Source organism: Carettochelys insculpta, chromosome 9 (assembly GCF_033958435.1).
Source record: "Carettochelys insculpta isolate YL-2023 chromosome 9, ASM3395843v1, whole genome shotgun sequence".
NCBI lineage: Eukaryota > Metazoa > Chordata > Testudines > Carettochelyidae > Carettochelys > Carettochelys insculpta.
The window spans coordinates 4846300-4874195 of record NC_134145.1 but is presented as its reverse complement, the minus strand read 5'-3'; the positions used below and the strand labels follow the sequence as shown (position 1 = coordinate 4874195).

The 27896-nt window shown below is 42.7% G+C and overlaps 1 protein-coding gene across 2 annotated transcripts in view; it reads left to right on the top strand.

Annotated features, from left to right (window-relative positions):
* The window catches only part of PIK3R3 (phosphoinositide-3-kinase regulatory subunit 3), a 270402-nt gene that overhangs the window by 209859 nt on the left and 32647 nt on the right, over nt 1-27896 (top strand). The window contains exon 1 of one of the 2 annotated variants that reach the window (XM_075003472.1): nt 13408-14067. The exons of the other annotated variant lie outside the window; for it this stretch is intronic. Within the exon in view, the coding sequence (XP_074859573.1) occupies nt 13962-14067 (106 nt within the window). The 5' untranslated portion in view covers nt 13408-13961. Of the gene's footprint in view, nt 1-13407; nt 14068-27896 lie in introns of those variants that run through there. 2 annotated transcript variants of the gene reach the window in all.

Sequence of the window (27896 nt, the reverse complement as noted above, 5' to 3'; positions counted from 1 at the left end):
TAGATGACTCTCTGCTGTGCTGGGCTGCCATAGCTCTTCCTAGAAGCATGCCAGACAGGGTCGGCGATTTCAGGGAGCATTTCTGCTAAACAGAAAGGCTGATGTTAAATGTCAGATAGCATTCAGGATTTGGGATACTGGTCTTGCCAACTGTCTGATGCGTTTTCAAAACCACCCTTTTGGTTTATAGCAACCCTCCCCAAGTGTGGCATGCTCTCTTCATCCTGCTCCTTTGAAAAGGCCGTAGAATCACAGCTGCAAGCGACTATGGGAAAGACCATCGTCCAGGATTCTCTTGCTATGGTGACATAGGGAGAAATTGAGGCAGGAAGTCATGACGTCCCTCCTGGATGCCAAATCTGTTGCCTTTCACAGAAGATGTTTTATCTTCACATTTACTCACAGCAGCGGGGATGTACAGTATCACAAAGGACACTATAACGAAGGCCTGGTCCACATTTAAAACATGTTGAGCTGTAAAAAATCCATATCCCTGAGCACTCTAGATATGCCAACCTAACCCGGGTGTGGATGCAGCTAGGTCCACAAAGTGCTTGCTCATCACTTGGCGAAATGGACTTCCTGTACCAAAGAGGAACCCCTCCCATCACTGTAATCTGTGTCTACACTCTGCCCTTACAACATAGCTATGGCGCTACAGCGCTGCTGCCATAGCACCCTTACTGTAGACATGGCTATGACTGTATTTTGTGGCTGTGCATTAAGTCATTGCCAAAAGCAGGTCTTTCACCTCCCAGCAGACTATATGGGACTACGTGCTAGATTACATGGTGAGGAGTACATCAGAAAAAACAGACAGACAGATAGGCACAGAGTGACTTCTCAGTGCCTTCCATTTCTCCCTGCTTTGCAGCAAATAGGTATCTTTTTCACAGGAACCCAGCTTTCCTCGATAGAATTTTACTCAGTAGAATATTACACTGTGGGTCAGGAAATCCCCAGCAGAAAAGGAGGAATTGTAATGCAAAAGACAAACTAACATAGTCCTTTAAGGACCCGATTGGCAATTATTTCTTGCACTAACCCTTTCTTTGCCAGTGCCTCAGCTTTGCAATAAAAGCATCATTTTGCCATGTTTTCTTTTCAAAATCATAGTAAAATACAACTGTATCTGATAGCTTATTTTTGGTCAGTAATCAGAGATATACTCTTTCCACCCATGCTTCTGTTAGGCGAGAAAAGTCAGGGAAAAGACTCCCCAAAGCATATATGACCGGATTTCCATCTGGGAAAATGCATGTAGCTAAGCAACAATGCGTTTTGATGAATAGGTCATTTCTGAAGGCATGAATTGCACATGTGCAAAGAAAACAGACCCATCCAACATATCCTGTATTAGAACGGATGGCCCAGCCTAGCAGTAAGAAATGATAGGACTCTCATACCCCTGAAAACTCCCCACTGTTTTTCTCTGCCTTCCACCCACACCCAAAGCCTCAGGTCACAGTCCCCATTGTTGCTGCTGAGGATTAGACTGTAGATCTGTCAATGAAAAGTGCACTACCCCATTCCCCCAGCCCTGGGGATAAGAGAACTGCCTCAGCAGCATTCCTAGTTCAGGGAGAGAGGAGCCAAGACTCAGAGCCAAACCCAAGTCTCTCACATGGCAGTGTGAAGCCTGCTCATTTGGATTGTATAATAGGGTCAGATTCAGTCCTGGCATGAGCTAATGCAGCTGCACTGAAGATACATCTCAAAGCACTTGGGTGGGTACATTTCGTAACAGGTCAGTGAGGCACAGGCTATGCATTTACTACACTAAAGATGAGTCCTTTACTGCTGCAACATAGCTAACACTGATAATTAACAGTGCCAACAGTGCTCCTGTAAAATCCTAGAGGAGACAAGACACTGTAGCTTTTACCACAAGGTAAACAGGTTGCTGCGATCAGCCACACGTAAAGGAAACCTGACCTATTCCAGCTGCTGCCTAATATAGTCCCTTGGATATTACAGTTAGATTGTTAACCTCTACTAGTTATGCCATGGTAAAAGCACACCTTCTGGCGTAAAGAAGACCATCACAGAAAAGTTAAGGGCAGTGTTTTCAGAAATAGCCATTGTTTTAGACTTCAAGATAGGCCTCAGGTTGGCGACTCAAACATTTAGGTGCCCACAAATCAGTGGGAATTTTGGAAATACAGCCTTACCTGACTTGCCTGAGGCTCTACAGTTAGGCAGGGACTGGGCCTAAGGTTTCCTGTCTGTTGTTAATGTTCTTCTCTATATCTCCTTTCACTGACATACTCATGATTGTACCAGCTGTAGAATAAGCCATGTAGCAATATTCTGAAAAAATAGTTATTACAAGAAGATTAGAATTATTTTTTTTCAATGAATAAAATTATACAGCCACTTTTACAGTCGGACCTGTGGCATTTACAGAGTGATTATTATACATATTCTTTTCCAAGGAATGTGCTAGAAGTAGTTCCAATGCATTAAAGTAATGAATAGAGGAAGTGAGAAATATTTTAAATTCCTATATAGCGTTACATTTCAAAAATGTTCTGGTTTCAGGACTAGGAGCAAAAAGAAAAAAAAAACCCACTTTCTTTTTTTCTCTTGCTAATTTTTCTGAATTTGTTACAAGTGTTCCCCACTTTCCCAGTGAGGAAATAAAAGGTGGTGAAAAATGAAAGGTCATGAAAAATGACATTGCTGCAGAGCACAAGAGTGGACGTGAGTGTGGGATGGTCATTTTGTAGTTGCAGATGCTTAATGCTCATTTTTTAGCCATTTCGGTGAGGACCCAAACAATTGGTGTGTTGTGGTTCTTCTTTGATGTATTGCTCTGTTTAACAGTGTGAATTTTAGCTGCTATTTAGCATTGGTAAAATATCAGCAGTTATTAGCATACTTGGAAGACACCTTCTAACTAGTACCTAGTAAGCCTTGCCCCGTGGCCACAAAGGCCTCACGAGGCAGCAGGGACAGCAGAATATAGTTTGTAGTTTTTCCCACTAATGCATAACTGGATTTACAGAGGGATATGCAATAGAAGTAATGGCATCTGGGCCTATGGATCCTCCATGCCATTGCCCCTCAAGGTAGGGTGAGGGACCTATTACAACCTCAATGTAAAGGGAGTAAAGTGGTTGGGAGCAGACTACCTTTCCACACACAACTGTGTAGGGAACCCTAAAGCATAGCCTGAGCATTCAGCTGCGCATTGGGCTCGGGATTTGAGCCAATGAAGCTGTCCCGACGGGGGACAAATATCAAACATTCCAGTTAGCCACGAAATCATTTCTGCCTTCTGTTTTGTATCAAGGTCGTTTCAATTTTTTTTTTTAACTTTCATATAAAATGTTACCTCTATTAGAGGAAGATCTAGTAATGACCTCTCAATTTAGGTTGTGTCACACTTTCCATTATAATCTATTATTGTATACTTCTTTCTTTTTTTGAGAAGTTCTGCCCTGTCCGTTGTTTGCAGCAGGCCCTCTAAATCTGACACAGACAAAGCCTGTGAGCTTGAGAGGTACCTTTCACTTTCTCCAGGAAATCCCATCTGGGTTGGTTATCATATTGCCATTTCCCCTTTCTGTCGCCTGTGTTCCTTGGGACAATTCTGGCCATCTGTCAAAATAGTAACTGAATATGAATATTAAGAGCCATACCCAGTGCCATCCAAGTTGCTACACCCAGCCAATAGTCTTGTAGCTTAACTGATAGAGGCTGTGCTGAAGAGCTGAAAGTGTTGCAGGTTCAAATTCTGATTATGATGATGCATGGGTGCATTACTGCTGTTGTACGTAACAGAATTTTTTACCTTTAAAATGACTGGGGAAATTACATAATAGAAGACTATTGTTTAAGTTGCAAAGCTAAACGCTGTAAAGTTAGGAAATGCTTTATGTATGACTCTCCATGCAGCCTTCATTTTGCTTCCTTGTGCATTATGAGATAGTCCTTAATTACATGATCAGTACAGTTTTTCTCCTCATTTAGTGCACAGTATAAACACACAATGGGCCAGAATTAAGGATGCAGGGGCAAACATAAATAGATAAGACATCTCCCAAGTTTTTGGGTGTTTGACTTTGCATTCCAGTGGTCTTTTACTATAGTTTTTTCTGTGTAATACACAGTCTTCAAACCCAAAGAAATTAGTACTACATAGGTACTCTCCCCAGAAGGCAATGCAGCTATGCTGGGCTGGAATGCAGCAACTGTTTGGCAGAGCATAACATTAAACAATGGTTCAAAATACAGGAAAAATGTAACCTAGGCTTTGTCTATACAGTGAACGCCCAGCCTACACGTACGTTGCGTTCCTGGGCAGTCATGTGTAAGTCAAATTTCACCCAAGTCAGGGGAGCCAGGAAACTGACTGGTCAGTTTCTCGACTCCCCTCTGTTTGCAGGAGCCAGGAGTGGAGGGGAGCTGGGAGCCAGACTGCTGCCTGGTTCCCAACTCCCTGCCACTGCTGGGAGCCAGGAAACCAACCAGTGCCGCAGCACTGGTCAGTTTCCCAGCTCCCACAAATGGAGGGGAGCCGGGGGCCACCTAGTTCCTGGCTCCCTGCCACTCGCAATTTCGACTCGCATTAATCCAAGTAACGTGCAGGTCGAAATTGTGTAAACAGAGGTTTTACTGTACTGCTAAATTCAAGCTCAGCCATGGCAGCATTTTAACATGGCAAGGCAGTCATGGCACCAATGCTGGGAGACAGTTCTCCAGTGCTGTAGGTAAGCCATCTCCATAAGAGGAGTGCTGGGAGCTGGTTTGCAATGACACTTCTACAGCGCTGTAACTTGCTGCACGTGGGGGTGAGGGAGGAGGTGTTTTTTCACACCCCTGAGTGAGACAGTTACAGTGCGGTAAAGTGGCAATGTAGATAAGTCTAGTCCAATTGATTTTATGGCAAACTTCCCCTTAGTTTCAACCAGGCCAGGATTTCACCCACAACAAACAGTAATACCATGTCCACTTCAAGTGCAGCAGGAAATTACTGAAGCAAAATAATTACCCAAATTGGCATCTTGGCATATCACTGGGGTTGACCCCCTCAGTCTTGTGAAAAATGCCATGTGGTCTTTGATGACATGCTCAGAATTCAGGTTTCCCATCTTATGTGGAAGAGGGTACTTCCAGAGTCCCTATCCCCTTTCTGCTGTGTCATTGGTAAGTACTGAGAGGGCTTGTCTACACTACCTCCTTACTTCGAAGGGAGCATGGCAAGTAGGGTGTTGGGAGTTTACTGATGCAGCACTTCATTAAGCAAATTTCCCCCCGTGGCAACTTCGAAGTGCCAGCTTGCGTGTAGCCGCGGCTCACCTGCAGTACTTCAAAGTGCCTGGGCTACTTTGAAGTCCCTTTACGCCTCAAAATTTTCTGTGCCAGTACTAACTAGGAATAGTCCTGTTTAGCTTGTGACATCTGAGATGGTATTTTTGCAGATATATTCTTAAGACCAGATGCAGTAAGATGTATTGTCCAAGTAAATGGTGCTTTGGTTAATGGCCTCTCTCTCTCTGTCCTTCCTTCTCTTCTAATACTAGTTAGGTGGAAAACAGGCAATAACACACAATGTAAACTAAACCAAATTGTTATTGACTGTTGCTCTACCTAATGCTGATCACTCCAAGAACTGGCCAAGTAAGACCACATCTGGGAAACTGCCATTAATTTGAACTGGTATTTTATAGATTAAAAGAATTAAAGGCCTGAGGGACCCACTAAGGTCATCTGTTGAGACTCACTACATAACACAGGGCAAAGAATTTCAGACAGTGCTTAATGAAGTGGAGGGAATTATTCTGCCCTGCTATGTAAGTGAACACTTCTATTGCCATCTTCTTCTGGAAATTCTCTTTGTCTGGTCCTGGGTTTGTGCTGAGGAGGAGCCCAGCATTTGGATCACACTAACATCAGAAATCATATGATCTACCCACCTACCTCTGCTCCTTTTACCATATGTGACCTGTAGTGCTTTGACCCCACCCCCACCCCTTCCCTAGCTGCCTTAAAGTTATATAAGCATACTGTGGCCCACATTAGATTGTCAGATATCACATTATCATGGCTGCGCAGAGGAAACGGAGCAATTTAGCTCACTTGACTTTTCTGTGTTCAGCATGTTCCACTGCAAGATCATTTGACTTATTCCAAAACACATGGAATCACTCAAAACTTCAATATTTAATATTGCCTTGAAGTGCAAATTGTCAGATTCAAGGAAATGAGAAAACGCTTATGGCAGTTGACACTGGAACTAAAGTGCATCACAGAAGGAGCAGACACTGTGCTGACTTCTAGACTTTTATTATTATTTAGGAGTACAGATCAGACAGCAAGGACTGTGTAGTTATAAGAGCTGTCACTCTTTATTTTGCTTAGCACAACAGGCTGCATGCATCAAGATTGAGTATGCCATGCTGGGGCCATGCCATTGCTTACTGGACAGCCCTGCGATCTGGAAGAAGACAGTTATAAGACCATGCATAGAACTTCACCGGGGCAAAGTTAGCCACACAAAGAAGTGGGGATTTCTCAGCCATTGGCCCCTTTATTCCAAGTCTTTTATTTGTGCTTTGACTTTCTGATCAGGGTTTATTTTAGGCACGGATTTACACAGTATGCTGCACATCTCTGAATTGAGAGCTATATTTTTTACCTTCTTGGCTTGATATCATCTATGTCAAGTTTTATCAGCGTGTGTGTATATATGCCACAAACCCCGGAGTTGCACGAGAATTACGTTCCTGGGAAACCCGGTGTAATTCAAATTTCACGCGACTCAAGGTGAGGGCGGGGCTGCCAGCTCCACCCCCAGGGAGCTGCCAGGGCTGGGCACTGGCCAGGGGGCAGGACTCCCCCCCCCCCACACACACACGGCAGTGGGCCCGGTGCCCCCAAACCCCCCAGGCTCTCACACACGTGGCCACCCCCATCTCTCCCCTGCTGGGAGTGACCCCCGCACTCTCACCATGTGCGGCGCTGGGGCTGCTCCACTCCTGCTGGACACCACAGGCTCTGAGCCATTAAAGGCTCCGCAGGGAGGCAGGGGGGCTGGGAGGAAGCAGCAGTGCCATGGCTGAGAGGACGACAACTGGACCAGGAAGTGGTCCCGACCCTCCCCTCCCCTCCCCTGAGCTGGCCCATGCCCATCCACAAGGAGAGCCAGAGCCGCCAGACACAAGCCCTCCCCCTGCCATGCCCGCCCTTCCCTGCCACTGAGATCTGCAAGCCCAGGCAGCTGCAAGACAGGAGTTGCCTCCTGAGAAGCCCCCAAGCAGGCCAGCAGCGTGCTGCTGGTGGGTGGGACCCATGGGGGTAAGCAGCAAGGCAGGGCACAGGGTCCCCCCTGAACTTGAGTCATGTTAATATAAAAAACATGTAAGTCGAGTCCATGCAAGTCAGGGGTCTACTGTACATAAAACTACCTCAGTGACTGGACTGAGCATTAACAAGGGAAGGACCAAGAAAATGATCATCGACCAGTCCAACAATGCCACCCGGATGTGGAGAGGGGATGACCTGGAAGATGTGGAGCAGTTCACGTACTTGGAGTATTGTGGGCAGAGATGGAGGAACAGATAAGGATATCAGTGCCAGGATAAGGAAAGCAACAGCTGCACTCAAGACTCTCTCTCCCCTACGCAGTTCACAAATAATACAGTAAAACCCCAAGTTATGCCAGGGTTGTGTTCCCACAACTCCCACATAACTCAGATTTTCGTGCAAGTTGGGGTGGGGTGTCGGGAACCAGGCTGCCACTTGGTTCCCAGCTCCCCGCTGCTTATGGGACCCAGGAAACTGTACAGCCCACCAGGGCTGGTCAGTCTCCTGGTGGATTCTCCCTGCCCTCCCCCAGGGGCACCGCTGTCAGACTGATAGCCGTGCGGCTGGGGGAACGCAGGGAGAAGGAGTTCTTAGCTTACCTAGCTGCCCACAGCTTCAAGTTGTGATTAACTCACGTTAAAGAAAATTATGCACAACTTGAAGCCACGTATTTCGAGGGTTTACTGTATCTGCGAAGACAAAACTGCAGCTCTTCAACACAAATGTGAAGTGTGCTCTTGTATTGTTGCAAGACCTGGCATGCTAAAAAGTCATTAAACCACAAGCTATAGACATTCATAAACAGATGCCCGAGTTACATCTTTCAAGTCAAATGGCAAGAGCTTTGGAACAGAGCAGGACAAGAACCACTTGACATTCAAATGAAGAGATGAATTTGGGGATGGCTAGGCCACATTCTCAGAAAATCGTCATCCAGCATAGTCCATTAAGGTCTCAAATGGAGCCTGAAAAAAAAAATGCAGAAGAGAAAGACCTCATACAACCTGGAGAAGATCTACTGAGACTGAAGGACAACAACTGGTGTACTCCTGGAGTCAGCTAGAACAAGATAGAAGTGTAGGAGACTTGTAGATGATCTATGCTCCACTTGGAGTACAAGGGTTTAAGTAGTTAAGTAGCGTATAGATAGGAGAAACGCTCATAGAGGGGGATGCAATATTTCTGTGTGAGAGAAGCAAGGCATCACCTGTCCCTTCAGAGGGCCCTTAACAAGAAAGGCCATCAGTGAAGGTAGGAAAGGGAGAGTCACATGGATGAGTGTGTTTGGAGCCAAGTAATTCTATACAATTTTTAAGCACAGTTGTGATGTTTTTTCTTTCATGACTTATGTCAAAGAGTGGTCCTATTGTTTACCATTATATAAATTCCTTAGCATTTAATTACATCTTTGATTAAAGCTGCCAGAATAACAACAACTGTTAATAGCTAGATTTATTCCACTAAAATGAAACACCACTCAGGGTAATGGTCAATGCCTTGAAAATAAATGTAAATCAGAATGAAAATCCACTTCACCAGCATAAAGCACAAAAATAAGGTTTTTTTTTGTTTTTTTGGTGGGGGGAAAGGTTTGCAGTGGAAATCAAGGCCACAGGCAGGGCTTCCTTCTAGTAGCTGAAGTAGTTGTACCCTTTTCACTTGTTAGGCTCTGCCAACCGATGTAGCCTATCACACCCACGCATCCAGACCCTGAAGGCTGACCTTATGCAGTCAACTCACACAAATCTCTGTGCAGTTGCTTTGCAATTTCTACCAGTGGATACCCAGCATGAGGTTTAAGTGACAGCTTCACACTATCCCCCTGCACCCAAGTTAAATTTCATCATATGTGCATACAGCATAATAGTTTTACAGTTTCTGTACAGGGCAATCTTCTCTGAGAAAGCTGGAGAAAGAAGACTGTATTAGCCCAAGAATTTTAATTTAAATATTAGAAAAAGGAATACGATCTGGTTATCATGGATTAATCAGTAAATTTATGGATGGGAACATAAAATTAATTATCTACAGTGAATTATTTGAATCAAAGCCCTATGCTCTTATGCAGCTGGCTAACCCTCCAGGAGTTCTGTTACTGGAACAGCGCTTTCTTTCAATTACTTGCTATGGATATATCTGCAAACTTCACATTCTCTGTGAGCCGAGTTCTTCCCACATTCTGTGAAAGTGGGCGTAAGCTTTCAGTTCAACTCCTTAGCTATTACAGTCACATTCTGTTTCACCTACATATGGAGCATGATTCCCCTCCAAGACTATAAGCTTTCTGTCTTGGACTAAGACAGGAAATTATGGAGTTAGTCTTCATTTCAGTAAACTGTCCTTTACAGCGTGGCTAAAATAAGCAAATTAAATTAGTCATTGACCAGTACTTGACAGTTCATAGATCTCTCTAGTAAATTGAAGTTGTCCTTCCATGTTTCTTCATGCTGGCTTATAATCTCCAGAAGTGGCTTTTCTCTGTGTTTGAACAGTTGCTTTGTTTCTTCCCCAAAGCTGTTTCACGGAGGTTTCGCTGAACTGAACATGCCAAGTTTTTCTCTCTCCTAATGCAGTGATTCTCAACCTGGGATATGCATAGGTCTGGCAGTATGCAGCAGTCTTTCAGGGGCTTAACGACTCATTTAGATATCTGCATAGTTTTACAACAGGCTATGTAAACAGCACTAGCAGAGTCAGCACAAACTAAATTTTCATACACTCACCTGTTTATACTGCTCTGTGTACTATACACTGAAAAGGAAGTACAATGTTTATATTCCAATATCTTTACCATAAAATTATAAAATAAATCTAAGTAAGCAATTTTTCAGTAACGGTGTGCTGACATAGTTTTGCAACTGTAGGTCTGATTTTGTAAGCCAGTAGTTTTTAAGTGAGATGATATTTGGGGATACACAAGACAAATCAGACTCTGAAAGGGGTAGTCCAGAAAAGTTGAGAGCCACTGTGTTAGTGTGTAATCAGTTTATTCATATCTGAATATTATTATCTCCCACTGATAGTCTGTAAATATCGGAATATATCACAGATTTTCTTTCATTCATCTACTATGCAGATTGAGTTTGTGCATCTGTCCACCTGTCCTTCTATTTGTTCAAAAACTCCTCCTAAACAGTTAAGAGCTAGGACCACCAAATTCGGTACACAGCTTCCTCTTAGTGTAACTTAAAACAAGTTAAAGGTTTGGGGGGAGGGAGACCCGAAGACCCTCCCATTTGCAAAATGAGATGTGCCTGAAATGGTATTGCTTTTCATCAAACCATTCAGAAAAGAGAAAGTTACTACGCAGGTGAAAAGGGCTGGCTAGGGGCATGTCCCCCTCGGCTGGCACTGCCTCAGGCCTGAGCCTTCCAGTCCCCAGGTGCCCTCTGGGAGGGCAAGTGGGCTGAAGCTTCCCCTCCACCATTCATATGGGAACATTGATGACTGTTCCTCTTCCTTGGGTAGCACAGGGGCAAGTCCACAGTTTGCTTCACTCCTCATTCTGGGTGGGGAGCACAGGGGGCAAATGAACCAGGACTCATCAGGGGCATGCGCACCCCTCCATCAGCTGTGCCCGCTTGAGCTGCAGCAGCCATGGAGCAGCACTTCTTACCTGACCCCAAGTTACTGTGGTGGGAGAGGGCTGGGGTAGTCCTCTCTTCCCGGGGCAGTTTGCATGTTGAACCCCCTTCCCTCCTGTCCCACTCCAAGGCAATGACTTAAATGAAACATGGACATTTTCAGTTTATTTTCCAAAAAAAATTAACTTAAGGTCCAGACTGCTGGGAGAATCCTTTAGTAACGTATACAAGTTTGGTCTTTGTAGTTCAAAAGTTCATTCAAAGTTAAAAGTTGCTTTTTAGTGTGTACACTGTTTTCTTTAGGAGTTTTATGATTTGCCTTCCCCCCACCACAATTAATGTAATAGGTTGGGGGTGCTAAACATCTTACCAGGATCAGGCTCCAATTCATTAATGTTTGTGAACTGCTTTGAAATGCCTGTATGGGATGCTGTAAAAGAATAAAGTATTATTATTGTAAAATTACAACAGGCATTATCATATTCTCAGATACTACAGGGATGAGGCAGGCAGAGGCAGGCAGATCCTTTCTTTCATTTTAGAACACTACCAAAATATAAATTGAAGGGCGAAATTCAAAAATGATTAAAATGAATAGTAACATTATTGAATAAAAAGAACAATGTTTTCATGGTAACAATAGTCGGTTGAATAACCATATTCGTATTTCAGTTCACAATCCTCAAACATAAAGCATGTAGCATTTTACAGTGGTTAATACATTATCTTTCATTTAGGAATAGCAAATTAAGTTCCCAGTGGAACAAAATGTGTAAAAAGAATGCGATCCTGTACCCATGGAACTTAAAGGCAAACTTCTCAGTGACTTTAAGGGTTTGGTCTTGTTCACACTTCTGAAAGAGAAAGTTATGAAGTCATATAATTTTGAAAGGTCAGTATGCAAATCAAGCAAATTTTCCATTTGCACATGAATGTTGGTAAAACTCTAATCAATTTTCTCCCTGAGTTTAAAATTATTCTGCATGATCATTTCTTACATTAAGGCCTTATATTATTGGCACTTTGGAATATTTCAGAACGTCTGAGGCTGAAGTGACAGAAAACAAAAGAAGGAAAAAAAATTCGCTTTACGTACTTTTGTTCCCAAGGCAGCAGGTGCACAGGGAGGTAAGGCTACAGGTCCATAGGCGAGGCTGTTATATTCCAAAGAGCTTGAGATGGGTAGAGAGGCTGATGGTTCAGACTGATTCAGCACAGGAAGGGTCCTAAGGGAGCACCTCTAGTGAAGATGACTTATTTTCTAGTCTTGAGGAAGTAACCAGAGCTGGGAGGTAAAAATATCCAGAGAATTTGCCTGATAGGTATCAGGCAATCAGGACAGCTCCTGGTCCTCCTAGTGGCCTTCCCTACCCATCAGCAACTTTTGGATGCTCTCTGCAATCCTTCCTCGGTCAGAGGTGATGGCCTGGTCCCCATTTATCAGTCACTGGGGAGAAGGCTGTACAGTCAGCAACCCCACCCCCTTCATCCCAGACCCTCTTGGACAAGGAGTCAAAGTCCAAATGCTGCGTTCCATCACCCCCCTCAGAGAGCAGCCCCAGCCACCCGAGTAACTGAGTCAATGGTGGAGCACGGTGAGCACCCCCAAAACACATCACTGAGTCAGGGGTAGGGCATGCTGCCCCCCCCCACCAGAGAGGGCAGCCCCAGTCAGCGAGTCAATGGTGGGGCACACTGAGCCCCCCACCCCCAGACACTGAGCCAATGATGGAGCACATTGAGCCACACCCAGTCTCTCAGTCAATGGTGGGGCACGCTGAACCCACCCCTAATCACTGAGTCCATAGCGGGGCTGGACTGGGGGGGCGCCCCTCCCCCAGGCGGGCAGGGGGTGTATAACACTAGCAGCCCCGTCCCTGCCCCCAGCAGGTGAGTAGCGCTGCCTCCCCCCCAATGCCTGAGAGAAAAGGGAGGGGCAGCACGAGCCCTTCCACGCTCTTTATATCCCCCCGCTCCGTGCTCGCTTAGTAACTGGGGCTTGCAACCAATCGCCATCTAGCCGGCCGGCTTCCGAGCCAGCGGATTGGCTATCTGATTGGCCGAGAGCCCTCCACCAATCCTGGCGCTTGCTGCTCTCTCAGACAAAGACTGCCGCTCTGGCAACTGGGTTAAACTAATCTGCCCCTCCCCCTCGGCTCGCGAGCTCCACGGCAGCAGCCCCTGGCGGGCCAGCCGGCTGCGGAGTGTACCATCTCTCCCTAATCTTGCGGGGAAGGGTGGTACGACAGTCCTACTCCTCTCTGGCAGCTGAAGCGGTAATCCGCGGCCTCGGCCTCCCGCCGCCGTCTCCCACGCGTCCGTCCCGCCGCAAGGTGCAACGCCCGCTTCAGCGCCACACATACGGACACCCCCGCCGCCCGGCGGAATGGACGCTTCCACCTCCTGACAGAGCAACCGGGAGCGCGCCAAGGGTTAAAGGGGATGGTCCCGCCCAGCCCCCCTCCTCGCGGTGGGAGTGGTTTAGTCCTTGGCAGGAGGCGGTTGGCGACGGTTGGGCCCCTCAGAGCCTCTTAAAATGAAACCTAGCGGGGCTGGCAGCCGGGCACAGCGCGAGGCACCGGGACCCGCCTGCTCTGCCGTGCGCGCGGGGTTGCCAGCCGGCTACGGAGAGCGGCGCCGGGGGCCGCGCGTCCTGTCCTGAGCCGGCTGCTCCGCTCCCCGAGGGACTGCCGAGTTGGGGGCAGTGGCGTGTGGAGCCGAGACCTCCGCTGTCCGTCCCCGCTATACGGGGGCGGGAAAGGGAAGGGAACCTTCGCTGTGGCCGTAGCCCTCCCAGCGGCGGCTGCCTCCGGAGAGCCCATCCCGCCTCCCAGCTGGAAAGTGGCGGAGCGTCCCGACAGCAGCGCTGTCGCGATAGGGTGTCGATACCAGGCCTGGATTCTATCGGGGGGGGGGGGGGAATTCTGTTACCCCCGCCCCGGCCCTTGGAGTTTTGTAATTAACGTTCTATCCCCGGGGCTTGGTGCGGGACTCTTAATTAACACCCCCCCACACGGCCCCTGAATCTTGCGCGGTATCCCTCGCTCTCGAGGGTCGCCTGTCGTGATGTACAACACGGTGTGGGAGATGGACGGCGATGACACTGACTGGAGGGAGATGATGATGCCCTATTCCACCGAGCTGATCTTCTATATTGAGATGGACCCTCCAGGTAGGGGAGCGGGCGGACCCTCGCTCTTGGTAACGAACGCCTCGACCCCGGGTCACTGGCAGGTTGTAAGGGCTCATCTCCCCCGCGCCGGGCTCCTACTTCTAGCTGTGAAATTGGGGCGGGGGGAGCGGTAACTGCCGCCCAGCTGGCTCGGACCGACTGGGAAACTTTGCGAGGACTCTGACCCATTGTCTGCGGAGCAGAGGCGGTTTAAGGTCCCCGTTTTCGGGAAGCCTTAAGATCTAAATGCCCTTTAGAAGGCTGTAAAAAAAGAACCCGGGAAGGGGGTTGAGAGACCCCCCCCCCCACCTTCCTCTCCATGTTCTCTTTCTTTCATTGCTGAAGATGACGAATTTCTCGATCACTTCCCATACAACGCTCCTTTTCTTAGTATCTGTACCTGCACCTCTTTTGTGGAGCCCATAACCCTTCATTTAACGTGCTAGGTTTCTTTCTTTTAATGTATTTTCAGTTTCATAGTTTTTAGAATCTGGCACATTTTATTCTCTCTAATCGTGGACCTCCGCTGTATTTTTTTTATTCAGTCTCTAAGACAAAACTCCTAACTGTTTATAATCACATTTAATATCCTTATCGTATGGAAGGTTGTAGTGTAACTTTTTCTAGAAATGGGGTCTTGAAAATGTATTGTCCCAAGTTTGTCTTGTGTGGAGGGCTTTTCTTTTGTCTATGGAAGGAGTGGGGAATAGGGGAGAGGGCTGATAAATCAGAGGAAAGTTGATCACTTACTAAAATTCATAGCTTGATTATTAGACTGCCAGAGTTCTAAAAACCTAATGTTTTTTATAACTGTATGAGAGCAGCCTTAATGAGGAGGGAGCCTTCATATGTCTATTTTTTGTTTCGCTCAAGATGCAAATTTCAGTGTCTGTGGTATGGAGAATAATTGGGCAGTAGAGCCTTCCCTTATTGTATAAATGTGCACTTGCATATTGGTGGAGAGGGTTTAAAAGAATTTTGAAAGTGGCTGTGCTCAAAAATATATTCTTGTGTGTGTGTGACTGTGTAATCTGTTACAATGGAGTGGGCCATTTCTTTAGATACCTGGCTAATTACACTAAAGGGTTTTTTTTCCAAAACAAAAAAACAATAGATTAGCACTTACAAAATAGTTTATTAGGTGAGCTTTCATGGGACAGACCCACTTCTTCAGACCATTGCGGTACTAGAACAGACTCAATATTTAAGGTTTAATTTTTGTTTTTTAATGTTTTTGACCTTCGCTGCTTTTTTGTGTAATTTTGACATTTTATCCAAAATAGATTTATTTTGAGAGAGAGTTCTGACCCGAACTCATTTAAATTCTTGCAAAGTTGACATATTCCTAAATATCACTCTTGACAGATTTCACTGAACTTTGTTAAACTATCTTCTTCAGTTTGCCTCTCAATTGTTCCTTCAACACTATATAGGAAATAATAATTTAAGTAAAAATATATTCTAATTTCTCATGTTAACAGCTAATAGCTACCCACCTGCAATAAAAAGCAGCTTAGATGGCTCCAGATCTTTGGTATTTCATTTTTAGATGGCCCGTGGAACAGCTCAGTGTGTTGAGGCTGTTAACATATGAAAGGGAAATGTTAATGTCTGAAGTATGTAGGCCTACCTGAATTGGTCAGAAAATAGCTTTTTAATAGCCACTCCATAAATATTGCCATGCAGCCAAGCTATGAAACCTGTGCAGACTGGACTTTTAAAGCAGTGGTTCTATAGGTAAGGTTGCCAGTATTTCTTTTATGAAGTTCTATGTTCTTTTTGATATGCATTTTAAAATTCTGGGATGAAATTTAACTATTAAGGGTTTAACACTATAAGGTTTTGAAACTCTCTTGGAAGATGACACTCGGTATTTGAGAAGCCAACTTTTATTGTCCAACTAAGACTGTTTAGGCTGGTTTATGTGGGTATTTATAAAATATGTAATATTTATGACTGCAAGAGTTACAAAGATGGTAGTAGTGGTGGTTCAGGAGGTTTCTCTCTGCACATTATGAAACAACTCATATAAGGGGCAGAATTCTTCATGTTCAAGGGGTGTTTGTTTAAATCCCATAGTTAACTTATGTAATATAGACATTTCAGTCCAAGGTAGTTAATTATGCTCATTTACACTACAACTGAAGTTGACCCATTGCCAATAAATGATGATAATGATTTTTAGGGCAGAATTTGTCTGCCCTGCAGTCCATGTTTATGAGCAGTTGATATGTTGTGTGAATAGCCTACAGACTAACAAGATATATGGGAAATCATAAAACCTCTAAAGGAGGTGATAAGTCTATTGTTCCCAGAACTCTGCATGAGAAGAGTCAATGTTGACCTTTACACCTTACGCTAGCATATTGACATTTATTGACACTAGACCACCAATGGTTTCAGTCAAGTATGTCTGCACTTGATTATAGTTTAGTGTCTCTATAGTTCAGATACAAATAAAAGCAAGGAGTATATAATGTGTGGTGTTACCTTTAACATCAAACTCATGTAATTTTGTATAGTTATTGCAGGGGCATTGTTAGGGCTGTATTATGCAGTTGCCTACTTTGTAGGTGTATATGGCATTGAGGTAGACATAAATTCCTCAGGGAAGAGACCTGGTTTTCTATTTTCTGAATATGCTGTAATATCAAATAAAAGTCAAAATGGGAAAGGTTGATCCTGCTCTGCTGAGCTGTGTTGATTTTTTTTTTTTTTTTTTTTTCTTTTTTTTCCAGTGGACTCAACATTAGGATTATAAGCTTACTTCAGTTTTAATTTTTGTATTTTGTTACCTGAACACAATGGTAAACTAAGTTCATGGTGCTAATTCATCCTCTTTAAAACACATTTTAAGATTATTACAATAGTTTCTTCATGTAATTAAAGTTGTATGTCGCAGGAAAGAGACTTGCGTTTTCTTAAAACACCTTTTCCCTCGTCTTGCTTTTTCTTGGCATGATGATATTAATAAAGTGGCTTACTGGCATAGTGGGACTGTAGTATTTGGTTAATGGTTTTGGAATTAGGGTTATTTGAATATTAAGATACAAGCAACTGTGTTAATTGGATTAGAAAACTCGAAGTGCATGAACAGATTGGATGTGGTCTTTGGCTGTGCGAACTGTAGTAACAGGTGGAACACCAGAACCTCTTCAGTGGTTGAGAAGACAAAACTAGCCTTCAGTTGCTTGTAATCATGGAAACAAACAAACAATCTGCCATTTAAATTCTGATATTACAGGATGGAGTCATTTAAATCAAGGCAATTTAAATAACTTATTTTAATCAGATTACCCAAAATTGACTATGCTTATAGTTTACTTAATTTTGAAGTAAGCCCCATTGAACTCCCTGGCACTCCTGGTTTTTTGGGAAAACAGATACAGAATGTGGTTCCCTTGGGAAAGCTTGAGTTACACTGATGTAAAATAGGAAATAGACTTAGGGTATCACCATTATGATCTAAGGCAATGATGTTCCAAAATAAGGCACATGTGTTATATAATATAAAATAATAAAATTGACATTGGCAACTGGCAACTCTAGATCTCTTACGGCAGCATTCTGTACTGTATATTGGGGTGATAGATTCTAAACCTAGTTAACTTATAAAACAAGCCATAAGAACTAGCTAAGTTAAACCTTTTTTTTTTTCCTAGCAACACCCAACACAACAAGCAACTTGGGAATTCACTCGTCAAATTACACTTATTCTAAAAGTCAGAAAGGCTTGAAGAATGACCCATTGCAAAGTGAATTATTTCAGTTAGTAACCAGTTGATGTGGCTATGGCAGAGTGGATCTTATCCACATCATTCCCTCCCAATAAGCATTTTTCCTTATGTTTTATTCTTGCAACTAGACCCTGCAACTTCTTGTACAGCTTGCACTTGATGTATTTGCCTTTTTTACCTAGGGAATGAATTTCTTGAAAATATTCACAGCTGGTGTCTCTCTGAGGCTCAGAAGCCATGACAATTTTGTATGGCAAAATGTGGGGGAGTATAGGATGCTGTGTGTGTTGTGTGCTGAATATTATCTCCCTTTTCTCCTTCATTCCACTCCACTATTCCTTTTTGTGCTACTTCCATCCTTTCCTATGTATTGTCTCTGTCTTTAAGGCAATGTCTTAACTAACTTCTGTACTGTGCTTGGTCAAGGTCCACCACCACATAAGCACAGAATAAAAAAAAATCCTATGCAGCTTGTGTTTTTCTTTCCACATCTTACCTTTTAGTCTGCTAAAAAACCAAAATTTAAAAGTCCAGAACTTTCAAAGAGCAAGAGCTAGTAGGTAGGCTGGACGGACAAAAGCCATTAATTCACTCTTGTGAGACTGTGTATGTGTAGCATGTTTGTGACAAGATTTAATTGTAACTGTTATTTTATAAAGGAGAAATTTAGTTGCATATTGATTTAAAATGCAATTTAAATAAAAATGGATTTAAAAACATCAATTTTTATCTTCCCTGTCTGATAATTCTCACAAATGTTACTGTATTTTTACATGGCTGTATTTAACCACATTTATTAAGGTTTTCAACAAGTAAATTCCTGTCTGTAATGTGCCTTCTTTATAAATGGGATCTTGGGTTGATATTAGAGGTCATATGACTGCAACTTGGAACTGTAGAACATTAATCTTGATAACCTGCTAAGATGCCCTGTCCATTCTTGTTAGTAGGGCTTAAACAACTTCCTCGCCCATTCTTTTGTTTTTTGCCCAGCATGTGTTGTCCTCATTTAATTTACCACCAATTTTTCTGATCTGTAAAGTTCTGAGAGGAGAACATATTCTGTCACAGTGCAATGAAATCAATAAAAATATAATATTTGGCTGTGAAAGATAGATGTTGGCAGAGATTCTTGGTTTATTTACGAAGTAGAGATTAGTCAGCTTCTGCATGTGTTAGATCCCACTGCACATCAGCAAAACTTCTTCAAAACTTGTGGTTTTGTTTCTATCTGCTGATAGTAATTAAGCATTCCTTTAAATATAGTATTAAGGGAATTACAGTGTGGTAGGCCAAACTTTGACTGACTGACACTTCCTCCCCACCTGTCTTTTTGGATGTCTATTTGAAAATTCAGTGTAACACTACAAGCTTGTCTGCACAAGTGCTGCTCTTGGGCTTAGTAAAGATGATACTTACACTGAGGGGAGAAGCCTGAGGCTGTGTCTACCCTACAAGATAAAATCAGTTTGATTAAAATCGCTTTCTTAATGCTGGGTTTTATCGATTGGATTGAGAGCATCTTCATCGTCTCACGTGCTCCCCACAACATTGACTTACTGCTGCCACGCACAAGTAGCTTAAATCGAGTGCTGCAGCAGTGTATTGTGGAAACCTGTCCCTCAGTTCCTGGAGCCCCATTGCATTCTGGCCCCAAAAATAGATGTGGGCATATGATGCCCTTTTCCCACACTTCATTCTCCACTGCCATGTTAAGTAAGTTTAAGTAGACACGGTTGCTATACTGAAGCAGCGTGCCTAGGCTTTATTTTGGGTTTGGGTTTTGACTGATTTACATCTTTTGGGAAAGAGGACTCTAAGTAGACATGGGTGCTACACTGAAACTTGAATGAATCCTCAGTAACAGCCCAGGGTGTCTAAAAGACAGTACACTTTAGACAGCCACAAACATTGTGACCCCCCACGAAGACTCTTTCAGGAGCTTGTGTCTGGACTTAAGCCTCCTACCAAAGAAGACCCTTATGTCTGAATAGACATGGTTGTTATACTGAAACTTGAATGAGTCATCAGGCTAAAAGACCCCAGACTACAGCCAGGTTTGGACCTGGAAAAGAAGACCCTTAGCACAAGAATATTCCTTGCTGCAAGCCTTACTTCGACAGCTGTGGTAATACTTTGCCTTCATTGAAACATGTATGGCTCAGGTGGCTAAAAGACCCCTGGCTACAGCCAGTTCCCGAAAATCAAGACCATTGAGGGAGATATCCCCAGCGTGGCTAAAAGGCCTCTAGCTAAAGCCAGCCCCTGAAAGTTGTGACTGCTGAGGGAGACATGCCCCAGGCAGCTAAAAGACCCCCAGCTACAGCCAGCCCCTGAAAATCTTCACTCTCACTGTGTGCAAGTTGCCTGGCACCTTGCACAGCACATTCTTTAATTGGTTCAGGGTCCAGCCACATAATGCGACTGGAAATGGGAATGTTCCAGACCGTGTGGCACCTCCAGGGAGAGGGAAGGAGGGAATGTGGGGGTCAGGACAACATGTAAACAGCTGAAAAGACGTTTCTCATACTACCAGACAAGCACGACTCCCACCCACAGCCTACCTGACACATGGTACAGGGGGCCAGCAACTGGCACCAGGCAGCACAGAAAAAAAGGCAGCCAGAAGGAGTATATACAGAGCCACAGACCCCACAGCTGTGCTACTAGCAAAGAAAGAGGTTTTTTTTCAGCCTCTCATGACCCTGCAGCCACAGACTTACAGGTGCCAAACTGTAACAGTCTTCCTGTTGCCTAATTCCTCTGCACTTCAGAGCAGTGGAGATGTAAGAGACCAGAATGGAGAACTGCGATGCATTGTGAGGCACATACGGGATATCTGTGGAGGCTGATGAATTCGATTTAGAGACATGCCACATCCTCACTACCCTTCATTCAGAATTTTAAATTCAAACTGAACGCTACACCTGTCAAGCTACTATGATTTTAGGATTTCAATATCATGTTGATTTTAGTGGTCCATAAATCGAGCTAGGGGAATTTTCAGTGAGGACAGGCACTTGGAAAAATCTTGCTAACTGACAAAATCAATTTTATATCTTGAAGTGGAGACGCAGCCTCAGAGTCAAGCAATGTCCATGGGAGAATTACACCACCTAACACAGCACTGTCCTCACAAAGAGTTTGGTTGGTATCATTGCACAGTGTAGAAACATACAAGTGACAGTTAAGTCTAGTTTAAACCAAGACTACATTTAAAAAATAAGTAGTGTAGAGTTTGAGCTTTTTAACCCAATAAGCAGTGTGCTCATGATGAAGGGAACAGACGCTCCAGAAGCGTACGTGTATTTAAGTGCTGACAGATCTTAAGGTGGCAGTGCTCTTTTAAGTGGTGATTGCAATTAATTTAAAAAAGTATACCTTTCCTTTCTACTTAACGTTTGCACACTGAAACTGTAGACCTGCTATAGTTCCTTTTGAGGTCAAGAGCAAAATTCCTTCTGATGTGAATTAGTGCAATATGTCACAATTTATGTGTAGTAGATAAAATTTAGAATTGTAGTTGAAGGTGGTTTCTAATTGGGAGTCAGATGCTGATGAATGATGTAGAAGAACCTAGATAAAACTTGTGTTTGTGACTATCGGCAATAGGACAGGTTCAGGTTGAGAAATTCTTGGTATACTGCTATTCTTCCTTTTCTTATGTTGAAGTTGATTATAGAAGTTTTTTTTATCACAGGAACAATTATCTTCTTAAACCCAGGCAAAAGTTAATTAACACCATTGACTCCATTTTATTTCTATATGTATGGACTCAGTCCTCCAAAGAATAGACTTTTGGATCAAAATAACTTGCAAGTTTTAAAATTGCAGAGAAAGTAGTGTGCAGATCACTACTTTAGTGTGGCCTAGAGAATGAGTAGGGTCCACAGATTTATTTGTATGTTTAACAGTTTTTTTTATGGAATAAGAAACTTGGATTCAGATTATCAAACATCTGATTACCAGTTGGGGGTGGATCATGAGGGGTCTGATGGGCTCTGCTATTCTTAGACTTCGTCCGCCTGCTTTGACTTACAGCTAGTGTCTTGCCTTTTTTTAATTTGCATGGCTGACTTTTGCATTCCTCCTCTTCTTGGTTCTCCTTTTTGGTGGCCCTAAATGCTACAGAATGTTGATTCAGACTTAGGGTACATGTTCAGCGCAGGGAAAAGTGACCCTGCCGTAGTCAGTCTTCTGGAGTTAACATTTTGCATGCCTCGTACAGACATCAGTGCCAGCACTCCTGCCCCATTTAGGAATAAAGGAAGTCGACAGGTGCAGGTGCTCCATCAACCTCTCCTAGTGGAGACTGTGTGGAAACCCAAATTAAGGTATGTCGATTCTAGCTATGTAAGTAACATAGCTGGAATTGCATATTTTAATTCAACCCTCTGCGGTAGTGTAGACAGGCCATTATTCTGCAGGCTAGGTGAAGTATTCTTATTGCTACACAATTAGATTATGCTTTGCTCTGGAGCACAGGGTGTGGAAAATCTTGAGGTTCCTGCAAACCAGGGGTTGATATAAAATGTGGGAAAATGCCCTAATGAGAGACCTAGGCATGTCCCACCATCCCCTCTGGATGTAGGATATATTTTATTTGTTCTTGGATTGAACCTGACTGTGTATCAGCCCCTGAATGGTAGGTGCCCAATTACCTTCTACTTTTTCCTCCTTCAAAGGAGTCTTCTCTTGAAAGTTTCTTTTGATCCTTAACATAGTTATCCAAAGAACTATCTACAGAATCAAATTCTTGGCAGTTTCACATTGCCCACAGGGCCTTTAGGCTATATCTAAATTGCAGGCTTTTGTTGGGAGGGTGGAGGTCTCCTAACAGAACTGTGCCATTCTGGGAGCCCTATGCCAACATCCCAGTAAATTCTTGTTCCACAAGGAAAAAGGGAGGTGTTGGCAGAGGGGGTTTTCCTGACATTTGGTCCTATGTAGATGAGCCAAATGTCATGAAAACCTCTCCTGACAGAACTATCAGCAGGAGATACTCAAATCCGTTGCACAGTTTGCATATCTTTTACCAATGGATCTCTTGAATCTAGACATTGGCCAGTTTCCTTTTAAGGTTGTTTTGTTAATTTCACTTTGTGCCTATAGCTTGTGGATAATGAGTAGCAAGGGACACTACCTGTAGCCTCATAAAGAAAATGCTGCATTGGTTGGCTTTGTTTGGTTATCATTGCAACCATAAAGAGACACAGATTCTTTCAGACTTGCGTTTATACGGAGTCTATTTGTGAGGAATTTAATGGACCCTTCCCCACTTCTTGGGTGCATACGAGGAGTGGGGGTTCTAAGATGTTTTAAGATGGGATAGTCTCTCTTTGTCGAGGTTCAGATTTCTTGATGGTGGTATAGGCAAGTTGCAGACTCCAGAGAAATATTTCTCACTTGACAATAACAATAAATAAAAGGATTTTTGAAGTCTGTTTAGAAGCATTTGGATTCGGCCTGTGGTCTGCCTATTGACTACTCCTATTTTAAACTATAGCGTTAAAATATAGGCTCTCTAAGATAAATTACATTGTGCTTCCATGTCTACTAGGTGTTGTATAATCTTTTGCTGTCCAGCTGCTATTTGGTGTTTAAGTGATTGTTCGCAATTTTGTGAACATCTCTGTGCATTATCATGGCTATCTGCTTTATTTTTTTTAAAAGATTTATTAATGCCAGATGAAATATTTGAGCTTTTGGACAAAGCAACTAATGAATCTACACAATGAACAACACCATTTTCCTGTTTCTGAAAACAATTACTACACAACAAGATGTGAAATTCTTATTCTTTTACTTAATTAACTTCTGTGTATCTGAGATGTTTCAATTGATCAATATCAGTGATTACCTAAAACTGAAATCTGATGCCTTTTTCTTTGTAAAATATTTTAAATTAAAAGGGTACTGAGATACCATCATGAAATCTTACAGACACAAAAAAATAAATGTATGAAAGAGCAGCAGCATTAAAACTCTTCAGTGAGCTAGAATTGCAGGTAGGAAGAAATCTGTGATGTGATCATGCAGCTGATAACTTGTCTAACAAGAACCAGGGCTGCATGGGCCAGGGGAGGGTTGAGCCAGGGCCAGAGAGAGTGGGAATTACACTTGACTCACATTAGTGTGAGTTAAGCACAACTTGAAATCGCACATTTTGAGGGTTTACTTTCTATTGGTTGGACTAGTTAAGCATTCGTTTTTAGAAATGCATGTTACTAAAGCAGCAGGTTGTCTTATATCATCTCATGTTGATTACTTCAGTGAGTCATTTCTCTCACTCTGTTTCTGTGTTTACTATTGTTGGACAGTGGCATGAATAATAACTTCACTGGTGTTTCTCTGTATTCTTTAATGTTGAAGGTTTAGAGTTTTCTTGATACCAAAAGTGTATAAAACAAGTGTTGAGAGTGTTTGCTATGTTGAAGCAGGCTGCTGTGAAATTCTGGTCTCCTTTACCAAGACCTGGATATATTCATTTGATTATTTGAGAAATCCTTGCTCATGAGTTATTTTATAAATACTACTTACAGCTTACTTTGAAGAGCAGATTTTAAACACTGTCTAAAATGTCATTTATACAATATTTCCATTGGGGCCTTTGAATCTTTTGATGGCTTTTATCTTCTGATGGGATCATCACCGAATATATGTATGCCAAATTTAAGACTTTTCCTCATGTAATACTATGAAGGGCCATCTTACCATATGCTGCGTTTTTAATGGCTCATTCTTGGGCTGGCTGGGGCTGGAGGGGAGCATGAGGAGAGATCGTCTCTTAAGCCTTAATATATACTTTACTGTTTTACAAAAAGCAATGGGAAAAGTCTGTGTGGCTTGGGGGTAGAGGTCTAATCTTTTAGAATAAGTGAATTGGTACAGTAAACATTTTCATATCTGATATTCTGTTATCCAGAGCTCCTCAAGTAACTGGCATTTTAACCATAAATAATTTTTAGTTGTTTTTCATAGTGAAAGTAAATACAAATAAATACAGTGTAAGTTTACAGTGTACAGTACTACTGTTGGTAAATAAAGTATTCTGCATACATTTTTGTTTGTTTCTTAATCTAATCTTGTTTTCTTTAGTGTTATACATTGCTAGGTATACCTCTCTATTATCCAGAATATTTGAATATCCAGCAACCTCCCCGGTCCTGGGTCTGCTGGATATGAAAGAGTTTACTGTATATAGTCACATCTATCAAAAGTGTTGTTGGAAAAAATTTCACTGTATATGAGAAAAATAAAATGCCAAGTGAAGTTTTCAGCACACACAAACTGTATCTAGTTCAAAGAAGCAGCACAGAATTAATTAGTGCCTGTCCTCTTTTTCTACTGTATCTAGCAATCTAGATTGCATTTCTTCTGACCAGCAGCTGTGGCTAATTAATGTTCTGCAGACCCTTTTGGGCATCTCACCTTCTCTCTGTGATCACTTCTCGATTCCCAGTTTCTTCAGAGTTGGCACTCACAGTCAGTGAAGAGAGCTGTTCAGGATGTCTTATCCTTTCTTCGGTAGTCTGTGATGTAGCCTTACCAATAGACCGACAATAGGAGAATGAGAGCAGACTGAAACCCCATGTGGAATAAGCCACCTCTACTGGTAGGTGAGGAGATATGTTAAAATCTATTGGAGAGCAACTCACATGAGTGAGAACATTCCTAGGAAGAGTCCTAGTAATACCAGGAGAATGGAATCAAAGAAAATAAATTCAGCTTGAGAACTAGTAGCTGAGGTTGCCTGAACTTGCTCTTTTTGGTCCTTAAAAGAAAGCACAGTATCCCTTTGTATTGCTGTCACTTTAAAGGCAAACACTCTAAAAATAGAAGTCTTATCCCCTTCACATATGAAACCCCTTTCTTGCTCTGTGCAGTTCTCCAACTTCATGCTTCCATTAAATTCCAGACTTGTTTACTCCAGCAGCTAGCTTTTAATCTTGATCTACGCGGAGGAGTATCAGAAGATACCAAGAGCATTTATTGCATTCTAGGGATATTTTATCTAATTGTGTGAAAATAGGAATGTTTGGCTGTCTAATGGCAGAGTTAAAACCCCTCCATTTCTTGTAGGAAAGCTCTGCTTTTGATACCCTCTGAATTTCAAGAGGTAGGATTCCGAGTCAACTGGTCAGTTCTCAACTTCTGGTAGTGTTCCTGTGGGTGGCTTCTATGGTCAATAGTTCCTTCTCAAAGTTGCTTTCTGGTGTGTGCAGATTTTTGAACCTCTAGGGTAAGTAGTCTTCTTTCCCCACCATGGAAAGTAGCTTTGGCTGTCTTCAGTGTGGAGAATCAACTAAATAGCTAACTGGATCAATAGATTCACTTCTTTCCTCCTTACAGGGAAACTTTAATGCCTAAGATTGTGCTTAATCTTTTCTCGCTCTCACAAATCAGGGATCTGTATTCCCCCAAAATATCAGTTGGGTCAAGAAAGACATAATAGTTGTAGATACATGGGGCCCAAGGATGTGTGATCTTCTGTGCCTTAAATGGCATGCAAGTTCTGCTGTGGCATCTGCCTATTTAGCAAGATAGAGCAGGAGGTGTATTTTGGAATCCTTGGTCACCAGTAAGGATATTTTGTAATCTTTTCTGCGTCATGTAGTCACCATCCTGAGAGAATCCTCTTCATCTCCAGTTGGTTACCACATTAGTAAATAATTGTTTATCCTGTGTGGAAATTTAACTTTCCCTGGATGTTTTTCAAATCTGTAGAAGAATAGATTGCCATAAATTGGCGTGGCAGAACTTGATTTTCTTAATGATCATATTCCCACTATCAAAACTCCTGGTGTGCCCACATCTTGAATACTGCAAGCAGAGCTGTTCACCACATCTCAAAAAATGTGTTGGAATTTGGAAAAAAAAAGTACAGAAAAGGGCAACAAAATGAATAAGGGTATGGAACAGTTTCCATATGAGGAGACATTAATAAGTTTAGGACTTCTCTGTGAAGTGGGATATGATACATGTATGGCATGGAGGTAGAAAATGTGGAGGCTTCATTTATTTTTCATTAGGTTAAAAGGTGTAGGGGGTCACCAAATTAAATTCATAGGCAGCAGGTAAAACAAACCAAAGAAAGTATTTCTTCACATAATGCACACAGTCAGCTTATGGTACCCATTGCCAGCAGATGTTGTGAAGGCCAGAATTATAGCAGGCTTCTAAAAAGATCGAGGTAAATTCATGGAGGATAGGTCCATCTACTGCTATTAGCCAGGATGGACAGGGATTCAAAATGAAGTGTCTGTAGGCTGGTTTGCCAGAAGTTAGGAACAGGTGACGGGATGGATCACATGATAATTACTTATTCTATTCATTCCTCTGGAGCACAGGCATCGACCTCTGTGAAAATACAATTGACTGGGCTAGGAAGATGAACCACTGGTCTGACTCAATATGGGCATTCTTATGTTCTTGTATTCTTCACTTTCAGAGATAAGGTAGACTTTTTCATCAATTAAATGTTTACATTTGTGGGAAATAGGAAAATTCAACACATTAACACATGGTTTGAACTGGGATGGGAATTTTCTGGGTCATGATGGGGGCTCGTTTACACACTTGGCTAAATCTAATTCTTGACGCTCACACCCTGCCCTTCTGCCCCTCTGCTCTCTGATTTGCTCACCTTTAATTTTTTTCTGATTTGTCAACCTTGATTACTATTTTTGGTTCTCTGTGCCTTAAATATTGAGTCTGTTCTGGTACGGCTATGGTCTGAAGAAGTGGGTCTGTCCCACGACAGCTCACCTAATAAATTATTTTGTTAGTCTCTTAAAGTGCTACTTGACTGCTTTTTTGTTTTTGTTCATATTACAGTTTAACTTTGAAAGGTACTTGAGTGCTGTGATGATCGATGTAACATAAGAATCTGAATATGTCCAACAAAAATCTTCGTGAAGTAGTTAGGCTTGTTGTGCACAAAGTACCTGATAAACTTCCAAAAACAAGAAAACTAAGTTGTTACCCTCCCTGCTTCTTAACTGTCATCTCCCTTTCACCATCTGGCATACACACCTTTACAGTCTTATTTTTTCCTCCAATACTAGTAGTTGTGAATGCTTGATCTGGCAG